This window comes from Haliaeetus albicilla, chromosome 2, assembly GCF_947461875.1.
Source record: "Haliaeetus albicilla chromosome 2, bHalAlb1.1, whole genome shotgun sequence".
Lineage (NCBI taxonomy): Eukaryota > Metazoa > Chordata > Aves > Accipitriformes > Accipitridae > Haliaeetus > Haliaeetus albicilla.
In genome coordinates, this window is record NC_091484.1 from 50,423,197 (window position 1) to 50,435,505 (window position 12,309).

Below are 12,309 nucleotides of genomic sequence, written 5' to 3' on the forward strand. Positions count from 1 at the left end.
ATCTTGATGAGACACTATTTTGTTGATATTAGCTATTAAAACAGAAGGGTTGACATAATGGATTGTAGCAAGTGCAATGCTATAAGCATTCTTGTTCAGTCCCGTTGAGATCATGTGTGCTTCAATAATGTTTCAGTAGATGAATCATAGTTCAACAGAAGGTTTCATGCCCTAGTGCAACAAGGTTCACATAGCACAATAGGCATTCAGATACTTTGAAATGTTACGTGTTTCAGAAAATTTAAAAAAAAAAAAAGTTTCACGTTTACGAATGAACTGGCTCTTTCCATGCATGCCTTGATCGGACGTGATTAACAGGGCCTCAGAAGTCCAGTGTGCTCTTATAAGCAACTTTTTCACAGTTCCTTGCTAACTGGCGTTATATATCGGGCTACTGCTCAGTTCCTGGTGCTTTTTGTTCCAAGCACTTTCTGTAATTGGTTTGTATTATAACAAGACTATAATTCTAAAATAGTGAGTTGAAATTTTGTCCTCCTTAGTTCATTTTTTCCATCATCTGCTCCAAAGTGAAGATTTATCCTGAGGCTTTTGTCACTGTCAGTGAGACTTATTGACCTCAGAATATGTGGTCATTCATTCATTCCTCACTCAATGGATATTGACTAATTTGATCAGGAAATCATATGTCACCTTACAAAACTAACCCCTTTGTGATTAGGGTACTGTTCAGACAGTTCTCAGACACAGTGCTCCCACAATTTCCTTACTGAAAACAAAAGCAGCCCTGCTACTTAAACACTAGCTACTATTTTATTAAACAATTTATACCAACCTGGATATTTTTATTATAATGAAATGTATACATTGATGTGACCGAGTACAAATGCATAGATCTTTTTATACTTCCATGACACAAGAAGTGATGTGTTACTGGTTTGCTAACAAATGAAGATCTTTCTAACCAAACAAGACACTCTGACTGCAGCTTACTGCAACTCTGCATATTTTGATGTATAGCTGCAATTCAAAGGATGAATTCTGGGTTATAAAACTGGATGAGCTGGAAGTTAGGATACTTTTGCCTTTCTCCCACAAATGTGGATGAAGACTAGGTGATTACTGTACATGCATTTTCATGTATGCAGTTTTCCGTAGGTGTATTGTATACTCTGTTATTCACATTAGGATTTTCTGTGGAATCAAATATGTATTAACAAAATGAAAGCCTAAAGACCACCCGGGCTGGCATTCACTTCAGCAGAATATCAAATTAAACTAGGTTTAAGCATGGTCTTCTAGAACCAAGGCAGAGGAGACAAGTATTTTTAATAAAAAAATCTATTTACCTTGTTTATATAGAAGAACAGAATCTAATTTATTTGTGTGCCCATCTGGGCTAGATCACTCATTTTAAGTTAATTTAACAAATGATAGACTGCTACTGGCCTTTTCTTTCCCAGGAGAAGAGGTTGACAGGCAGCTGTGTAGAGATGCTATCTACCCAATCCCAGTTGTCTGCAAAGCTCCATGCCCAAAGGACTGTGTGCTCAGCATGTGGTCTGCATGGTCCTCCTGCTCACACACCTGCTCCGGCAAAACCACAGAAGGGAAGCAGATGCGTGCCCGCTCCATTCTGGCATATGCAGGTGAAGGTAAGGTTGCATATTCTTGCAGACTCTTATTTGATTGTGAATTCTCAACTGTCTTTGTAATGTCAAAGTAATTTCTTGATCAACAGAAACAAATTATTAGATGGACTTTTTTTTTTACATAGAGAAAAATTATTTAAATGCTTATCCTACATTTACTTATGGTACCTAAAGCTGTTTTAAAGAGGAGATTTTATTTTGCTTATTTCAGTTAATGTTGTGGGTTTTATTATTCTGCATAATATTAGTTTTGATTTTGAATATATGCTTTTCTCATTTTCTATTAAAAATAAACAAGGCAAACAATTTATCCTATGAAGACCTCTGCCTTTATGAAAGATATTTATAGAGGATTGTTAGTAACCCTAATTTAGGTCCAATTTGGAAGGATATAAGTACGACTGCTGAAAAGATGAGAGTTTTAATGGGTTCAAATGCTAACAAATGGCTTTTGTACCTTCTTAGCTCAAATTGGTAACTAATGTTACACAATTAATATTTTTATTCATAGTAAGACTTTGGGTTTACCCTGCAAATCCTCACTCATGTGAATGGTTTCCATTCATGCAAATGGTCCTTGTGCAGCATCTGCAGCAAATGCAAAGAGAAGACATAGGTGGAATATAAAGAAGAAGAAAAAGGTTTTAGATATAGGTTCATGGCTATTCTTTGATGATGTTCCATGCTTCCTGTAACTTTTGTTTTGTTCTTAGGTATTTTGGGGGGGTAATACAGAAAATGTATTCTATACGTAACATGGTTCTAAACCGGCCACATCAGGTGTGCCAGGGTCCAACTGGTAAATGCCTTGTGCAGCACTGGGAGCAAGGAGACATAGCCACCAAAGAGTTCTTGGAAAACATTTACTCACATGTATTACAGTAAAGTTAAATGCCTTCAATGTACAAGGTTTACATGCATGTTTTAGTTCTTCTTTAAAACCGTTAAGCATTTTATTACTTCAAGTTAAGATGAAATTTAGCTGAAAAGTGACAGTTGTAAGGCATGGAAGTAGTGAAACAGGGTATCTGTTTTGAGAAATGGAAAAAGAAAGGGGCAGGCTTCATCGTATATCAGAACACTTCTCCGTTTGCAAACACAGTTAACTTCATTGCTAAAAGTCTACTGTGTATTTGCCAGAATTTGGGTAATTGTGAAAAAAAAAAAAAAAAAAAAAAAATTTGGCAGAGTAGACACTTTCAGCCTTTCCCCTGAAAGGGACCTTTGCTAGAAATGTAAGAGGCAATCAGAACTATACTGATTTTAGTAGGTGATTCAAATAATAAATTACTTAGATGGATCTATGTAACAAAGTAGAAATGCTCTTAAAATAAGAAACAAGATTGGTTTTATCTTGTCCCTTTGTTTATAATGTGTCAAATGGACTCATTTTGAGGGAAACACAGAGCCACATTTTCATATGATAATTCAAATAAACATATGTTCATGTGCTTCTTGCTTTTCCATGTAGGTCAAGATAATAGATTTTCGATATGCTTATGCAGTTTTACTGGAGACACAAATTTAACATCCTGACAAGCATGCCACAGAAGTGAAAACCTAAATTACTCCAGAAAATTATTCCACTTTCTTATGCTTCTTTTTAAAAAGCACTCCTTTTATTCCAACTTTGATACTTAACACAATTTAGGATAATTTACAAGGCTGCAGATGCAGCAAAGCAGTTAATCATAGCCTGGATTTTAGGTGTGTGAATTTTATTTATGTCTGTTGTGCAATGATCAGAATGAGCACTGAGTGATCACAAAGATTGACAGGTCTCAAACCACACAGGTAGTAGTGAAGAGATCCCTAAACTACTGCTGAGAAAGCTAACTTATTACCTAGATGTTGCAGTGCTTCAGCTTTGCTCGAACCTTGGCCTCTTTACCACTATCCCAAGATGAGGTCATTCTGTGCTTTTTTTCAGGATACAAGCTGTTATGTTTACCTAGCTTATAGCAGTTCACTCACATCTTGGTCAGATATCTTCAACACTATGCTCCTTTGCACTCTGTACAACTCCAGAGAATAAAAATATATAAATAAATAAATGAACCTTCCAAGGCTTAGCATATCATTACAACTCTAGCTGGAAGGTACTTTTCATATTTGCTTGTATTATATTCAAAAAGTATGTTTACCTTTTATTTTTTATGCTTCACTGAAATTAGAGTTATTGTCATCTTTCTCCTCATATGTCTCTTATGCCTTTTAGTCATTTGCTGCGTGACAAATAACTGAATGACTTTCACCTCCAGAATTGCATGACAGAGATCAGCTGTGTTCCCAAAACATAAAACATTGATCGTGTACTTGGTGCTGGGAGGTCATTTTATGTTCTGGGGGCACAGAATATATTCATGTATCTGAATGTCTGTATTCTGCTGATATAAAAAAGAACCTCCACATGAACCTTTTTTGGTAAACATGCAGTTCTCAGTTCTATTTAGAGTTTATAAAAAATGCACCTTACTGTTAATGAAGACTCTGTAAACATCATGTATAACTAAAAATTCCAGGTCTCATAAAGGTAAGACCAATAATTCCATTTACACATTAAAACTGAGTTCTGAAAATAGTTATCAGTTCTGTTCAGGTGAATGGTCCCACCAGTTTTCCCTTTTCGATTTTCGAACCTTTCCTTGAACTGTTGGTATGAGAGACAGACCAGGTTAGGTAAGCCATTTCATAGTAATTCCTGTATAATGTAGCCATGATACTTGAGAGTTTTTATTCAGAACACAGTAGGACAAATATATTGTACATAAATGTATACAATTCTTATGATATCAGGATTGGACGTTAATTAATGAAAGAATGTGCAAGTCTGTTGGCAATCTATGAATAAGGCTAAACTTGGCTTCTAAGATGACAGAAGGAGTCCAGGTTTATCACTGTTGAGTCCTTGATCACACGCATCCTCTTGCTAGTCATGGAGAATTCAATCTACAAGCCTAGGAAGATCAAAGCATTGTGGGCATTACATATACAAGGAATATTGCAATCCATCAAAGAATCTGAAGTGCTTAATTCTTGTTCATTGGGGTACTTAAACATGAACACCCCACTGAAATTTTTGAGGGTCTGTAAATATGTATGAAATATGTTCTTTTATCTGGATCGCAGATGGCTTCTTATCGAAGTATTGTCTGTGATTGTTCAGTTCCTCTCCTCTTTGAAATAAAAAATACTATATTCTGTCATTTTGCTTGTTAATCTTGGCAGATGACTGTCCATGACAGAGCTATGTTATTTCACACTTAAGACCTTATTTTAATTCTTACTTCCCAGCTACCTATGCTGTTGAATTGGTTTGACAAAACCATCAAGTTAGCATAACTGGCCACAAGGACACAGCCACAGTATAATCCATTTTCTTGGATAACTTAGAATAGGAATAATTCAGTAGCATTGTAATAATTCCTTGGTGACAAGAATAGCTTCACAGGAAAAATTGAAGTCATATGTAAATTACAGTAGTGACAAAGTTTTCTAATGAGCTCTGGGATATGGCTGCCCCTCCAGCATCACACTGACTTCTGCTCAAGCCAGGAGCTGACCTTGGCCGTACACCCTCTCATCAGCATTTCCTCATTCAGAACACCCCTCTTCCCTGTGGTCAAACCATATGCTGCAGAACCTCAAGCACAGTGTGGTTATATACATCTGGGATGGGCTTATTTACTTGCATTCAGTGGAGAGAGAAAGAGACGAGTCTCTTTCCTCAAGATGAAGACTTTCTGTGGTTTGTGAGATGACTCCTTGTAGAAACTAGTGTCACAGTAACTTTTTTGATATCTTTTCTGAGATCATTGTCCTCAGCTTGAAGGTTTGAAAGGTGAAGTGATTTATAAATTTTCCTGTCTGTGAGCCTGCCTATAGTGGTAGCTCATTTGTGTCACTGTCAAATACATCTTCATGGTACAGTAAGAAACTCAGGAAAGTCATTGTCTCAAAATATAAAATGACAGCAAAGGACATAATGATGTTACCTGATACATCATACGGTTGTTCTGTGTAAGTCTAGTAAAAGCATTGCATACAGCTCAGCCTATCTCTGTTGAATGTAGGGTTTGTCTATTTTTGTTTTATTGTCTGTTCAATATTTCTGTTATTTTTTTATTTCCTGCTTATAATAAAGCTTATATAATTAGTAACACACACTAAGACTACTTTACATAGGCCGTGACCTGAGACTAAAAAGTACTAAGTGATTTAATTTTTAGTAAATAGCAGATATGCAGATTGATTCTGTATTGATTATATACTGCCATTGATTGACACTGCCAAATCAGTGTCATACAGCATAATGCTAATGTTGTGGATACATTCCAAGTTTTATCAGTAGTAAATGATACTGATTTTGGAAAAGTAAAGATTGAACGCTCCCCCCCCCCCCAGTCAAATGCAAAGAAGAAAATAATCTGATTTAAAAGCTTAATTTATTAAAATGGGAGTGAAGGACGATTTTGTTTGAAATATTTTCTTAGGGCAGGGATGCATGTGCATGGCAATGTCTTACTATGGTTATTGTATGTTCATAGATTAGCAAAGTGTAATGCCAGAAGAACTATTTAGTGTGACCTCATATATCACAGACTATTAAACATCACTGAGTTACATAGCATAAAATATCAGTTGTCCATCTCATCAGGTATTCTGTTTGACCGGGGCCAATAGCTCATACTTCTCATCTCTGCAAAATTGATTTACTGAACTTGTAAGGAATAGCTGGATCAAAGGAGTTTCTTCTCAACTCTAGGCAAATTATGGTTGATATGCTTTAAAATTTTATTCCTGTTAAAATTCCAGTGCAGTTTGACTTCATAGTTGCAAAAGAAGAGTTATACTTAGTGCTTTTTAATCTATTTACTCTTCTTACACTTGAGTTTGTTTTTAATTTTTGTGTTTTCCTGGCTTGAAATAAGAGTGCTTGGTAATTAAATCTGAAAGCATAGAATTGAGTAGTTGTTTTCCCAGCAAATTGCTTATTCACCAAAGGATCAGTTTTGGAGAAGACAGGGATTTTCATGAATTTTCACTGATTTCAGCTGAAACAGGAATAAAAACCCACTTAGTTCTGGAACTGAGGAACCTGAATTGTCAGGCTAAACTTGCAAAGTGACCTGGCACCTGCATGTGAATGTGAGCTGGGGAGAGGACATTGCCATGCTTCCCCTTTTGCCCAGGAGCCCCTCAGTTCAGATTCCTGCTTGTAGTGTGGGGTCTGGGATTCAAATCCTGTCCAAGAAAGGACTTGACAGACTTCTCATCTCCCATGGGTACACCCTAACTCCTGTCCTGCTGTGTATTATAGGACAGGTCTGCTTGGTTTGTATAACTGATTTGCACCAGGTGAGGAAGCATGAAAGTTTGCAAAACTGGAGCAGGAGATCCACACCAACAGGGCAATCTTTGTTCTTATGTTAGCAGTTTGCATGTAGTGACCACATCTGTCTTCGGGAAGTGCAGCTGCCTCAAGGAATGCCTACCTCGTTCCTATGGCAAAGAAGAAATGAGTAACACCTCACTCTCTAGATTACAAAAGGCACTTCAGTCACATCTGTTTTCTCAAACTTTAAGATTATTCCAGCTGTTTTGAAATGCATGTATAAAATTACATGCATTTGTAAAATGAGTGGTATCAAAATGATTAATTAAAGTGATCCTAAATGCTTTAAAAAATCTTAAGTGTTTTGAAGTTTGGAAGTTATCAAGACAGTGTCACAAAAAAGACTTATAAAATCCAATCCTTGAATATCCTAGACCGATATGTCTTACCCACTACCAGCTCCAAATCAGGCAGAAAAGCAGTCTAAGCATATGATAATTCTGTTAAAACGTCAAGGAAACTACCCTCATATCTCTGCTATTTTATGAGTAATATGCAAGTCCCTCTGTAAAGTAGCCTTTCATCTCCAAGTGTGTTTTGCTTAAGTATCCAAACCCCAAAAGAAATGCTTCAGCTCCAATTGTTTTTTGTACCTTGAAATGATTATTTTTAGTACTGCCAAGCAGTTATTTACAGTCATCTAAACATGTATTATATAAAATGTATTTAGTGTTGTATGTCCCTTTTTCATGTATTCTGATAAAATTAAATGTTTATTTTATTTTTTTCTGTGATACTCATTAATTTTTATGTTTCTGTCAAACCTGTCCTCATTTGGTGAAATGCTCTTGAAGTTGAGCAGCCCTGATCTTGCTACCCCTACGCAGATGTTGTGAAGAGCATCTGTAACTGCCAGTTTTCCAAACCCTTCTTCTTTTCCTGTACCTATTTTAATTTAAGGGAGCACAAGGGAATGCTGTTTTCCTGGAGAGAATGGCACACTGATTTGTAAATAAATAGTATATTTTTTATTATTACGAATGTGGTACTAGTGATAGTAGTTTATATTTCAGTAACATTATTTCCACCTTTTGTTCATTCTTTACATAGGTTTTTTTAACTACTGGTTTAATCTGAACAGAACTGGTTTCCCACTGAGCTGCAGACATTCATGCCCCAATGTTTTTCATTTACAAGTCAATGTCACTCTCATTTTTTCCCTGAACATACATTCTCTCATAGCTGTCAAAACTGAATCTAAGTTGTCACTTTATTCTCAAATGCCTTAGGAACTTGTGGCTATGGCATCCATTCCTGAGGAAATGTTTCTTCCCCCACCGCCCATACCCTTTAATTAATGAATTTGCTTAAGTATTTCCCTTGTGTTTCTTCTTGAGCTAATATCAGATGGAAGTAATTAATTTAGCAACTTTCCTTATCTCTTCTAAATTCCCCCTTTTTTTTAAGTCTTATACTGGGGGAACATGTTTAAATTCCTCATGTGGATAAGTTTTGACTCCCATGCCAAATATTTTGTGAATTTACTATCTTTGGATTTTTTTTCTCTTCAAAATACACTCACTTTCCTAATTTCCTTACTGATGTTCCTGTCTGCTGGTGTTAGCTGGAAGATTTTTTATTTCCTGAAGGAAGCTGCTTGAATAACTTTTTGAAACTTATTACATGACCATAGCTTTGGTTTACCATTTGGTTTTTTGCTTCCTTTTTTAGGAAAACGCATATGACGTTTTGTCTTGATGCTTTGCATATTAATATATATTTTAAGCAATTCTGGTAGACTTGAGTTGCATCCATTCTGAGCCAAAAAACAATTTAATTCCAGTCATTGTTTAATTACATTCACACATTTTTAGTTTTTTCTAATCCCCCTTTGCAAAACTTAAGTTTAGCTAGTCTTTGGCAGGACATCTCAGTTAATATGATGTTTACTGTTGCTTGGTTGCATCAATATTTTTAGCCCAAAGTCAGAAGTTAAAAATACCTCTATGGAAATAATTTGTGAATTTGGATTTTGTCCTGTGGTTTCATTAGAATGGCCCTTTCCTCACATTTGCTGCAGATCTAGACATCCCACAAAAGCAACTTGGGGTATAAAGTATTTTTGCGCATGTGGCACTGGACTTGTGTTGGACTACTTGAAGCACCCATCATTTCTTTGATTACATTTAGTTGTTTGTTTAATTTCTCTCAACGATGAGTGCTTAAAACCCATTCCCTCCTGCATGTCTGTAGAGCAGGAGGTCAACCTGCAGTTCAGTGTTGGGATACAAAGGCTAATATGCTCTCTGACATGCGCTTGGTGTGAGCACGCATTTTTCTTTTTAGAGAAAAGTTGTATAGCTCATCTGCAGTAACTAATAAAAAGCTCCTTTTTCAGTTGTCTTTTGTACTGTTCTTGTCTTCTGGGAAGTACTAAAATATTATTTAGATTTTCCCTGGATTTCCATCACTTGGAGATAGGGGTTGTATTGTTCCTGTGTGGGCCATGAATGTTTGAATTAATTCTTAAACCTAGATTTGGTATGTCTAGTAACACCAGAGATCTAGCAGACATGCTGTCTACTCACAGGGCTAGACATCTAGTAGCCTATGATCACGTCTGGTAGGAAAGACCTCTTCTTTACTCATGGAGGACTGGGAGGCTGGATTAGCTTTGAAGTGCCTGAATATAAGAAACTGAACATGCTATCTGAAACTGGACACAACAAAGATAGCGTTATCTGAGCTTTTTTTCACAATTATTGACACATGAATGCATTTTAATCTTAACCTGCAACAGCATTTGTTATCTCAGTCTGGACCTGAAAGTGCCAGCTGTGCCATCCTCTTTGGTAATTACATAACATGGATAAATATCCACTGGGAGCTAGGACAAGAGCTCCAAAAATCTTTTTAATTGATCCATGAATTAGACATAAACAGTGGTCTCTACACATGCCTAACTAGAATATTTAACTGTTTCTTCTGCCTAGAGCCTTCGTACATCCTTATGTGATCTCTTGCAGTCTCTTTTAGAGAACCCCCAAATAAAAAGGCTGTAGATTACTCCAAGCACATTAGTGTGTTATAGAACTTATGATTATTTTGGCATCCTTATTGTATACATTTACATTTACTGTCCATGTACAGTCTGTTCTGTGTAGTCTGTTGACTGAAGTGTGTTACAGTCAATAGTGGGCATATGAAGAGGAGGAAAAAGGAACAGCATTTCTTTCATGTAATCAAAGTGATAATACCTAACTACTAAGATTTCAAAGTGTTTGTTTGGTTTTTTTAATAGAACACTTTGTATCCTTCCACTGCATGAACTTTTGCCCTGTTTTATTGTTCCAGGAGGAATACAGTGCCCAAATAGTAGTGCACTACAGGAAACGCGGAGCTGTAACGAACACTCTTGCACTGTGTATCATTGGCAGACCGGCCCGTGGGGACAGTGCATAGAGGATACGTCTGTCTCTGCTTTCAACTCCTCTGCCAGCTGGAACGGGGAAGCCACCTGTTCTGTGGGGATGCAGACAAGAAAGGTCATCTGTGTGAGAGTCAACGTGGGACAAGTGGGCCCCAAAAAGTAAAGATCTTAAAAAATATCTTCATGCTGTAATTATCTTTGGATTTTGCTGCTTTATATCACCAATGACTGCATGCAAAGGCAAAAAGACCCCCTTCTTTCTGTTCTCTTGAGGGAATAATTCATCTTTTAAAAATACAAAACTGAAGCTACAGGAGGACTATATAATACCTTTCTCACTAGTGATTTTTATGGGCAATATTTACAGTGGTGATTCTGCTGACAGCTGACTGAATACTAAATCCAGTTGGCTTCTTGCCATCATCAGGTTGAGTTGAGATAAAAGTCTTGGGGTATGTGTGTGGTGTGCAGTGCAATACCATTTCCAAGACCCTTGTGGTACCTCCAAGCAAGCAGTGCACTATATGGATTAGTGCAGTTCCATGCTAAAATACTGTTTTGGATCTAAATACAGTACAACCTATGTAAGTGCATCTTCTCAGAAGCAGACCAAGGAGGTGAAGCATAGTGCAGCTTTGACAAGACGTTAATTTGAAACATTAGTTTGAACATTAGTTTGACAACCTTTGTGAGTTTTTTTTCCCCATATACATGTTTTTTTAAAAAGATCCCTTTGGCCCAATGATTTAATTTTACAGTTTAGTACATGACCAGGGTTAAATACAGATTAGCTGCTAGTAAAATGCATTTGATAATATCTTCATACAGTTTGGCAGTCTGTAAATATATCCTACTCAAGATAGATTCAAAGCTGGAAGAGCTGATAGCAAAGGTCATTTAGAAAGTTCATGAGGCAGCTATTCTCACACTAAATATTTGCATGGTGCCTGCCATTTGTTGCTTTATTCAGCAGTAGACTTATTCCTAATTTACTTTAAATGGAAATATGGGGAATAATACCAGCACATTTAGTAATCTAAATTGTTGTATATCTGCATTAAGTTGCTGTTCCATTCAGTCACAATACCATTATATCTTTTATTTGCTACTCATTTTACATATAAAAAACCCCTCTAATGATTTATCTTCCTTTTTAAATCTACTGTTAATGTCTCTGCCTTTGTTTTGACCTTAAATTTTTGGGAGGGGGACTGTTTTATTGTGTCATAAATGAATCCTGTGGAATTAGAAAAAAAGTCTTGGTTGATCCTTCAAATTGTCACATTAAAATCACTGAATCGTTTTTAAAGACCCAGACATTTAACATGAAATTATAAATAGGAACCTTGTTTTAAACTCCCCTTGATAAAAAGGATTACTGTGGTACGATACAATCAATATTATTGGCCTTATCTACCTCACAAGTTACAGACTTCAGCTTGTATCTTTTCTGTTTAATTTGACCTTGAGTAAGGACTGAAAAAAAATCAATACTTTAAGCCACATATACTAAATACAAACAATATAAAAGATACAAATGGTGTTCTAATTGAACTAATTGCCTTGCCCAAGGATCTGATGAGGAACTGTAATGTTCAGTGCTCCTGAAAGATGAAGTTCTCAGTGAAACAATGAATATGTATAATTCAGACTTTATTGTATGCTTATAATTACTGTTGTTCTTGAAGGAAAAAGCAATTAGTAAGCCAATGTTCAATACTTTTCAGAAGTGTTTTTAATTTTAACCTTGGAGAAAATTTCTGAAAACATAATCAAAGTATGTGATTGGTCACAGATGCTTTTTTAAAGTGCACCTGACCATACATAATATACCTGTGCATATATAATCTGATTTTATGAATCACATAGAAACAAGGCACAGTTTGACTTAAAAAATGTAGACAGAGCTTATGGAGAGGTGATGGAGATTTATG

The 12,309-nt window shown here is 36.2% G+C and overlaps 1 protein-coding gene across 1 annotated transcript in view; it reads left to right on the top strand.

The window, feature by feature from the left end:
* Window positions 1-12,309, top strand: part of THSD7A (thrombospondin type 1 domain containing 7A) — a 300,060-nt gene that overhangs the window by 218,842 nt on the left and 68,909 nt on the right. The window contains exons 9-10 of the mRNA XM_069774348.1: window positions 1,422-1,613; window positions 10,300-10,534. Of these exons, the coding sequence (XP_069630449.1) occupies window positions 1,422-1,613; window positions 10,300-10,534 (427 nt within the window). The remainder of the gene's footprint in view (window positions 1-1,421; window positions 1,614-10,299; window positions 10,535-12,309) is intronic.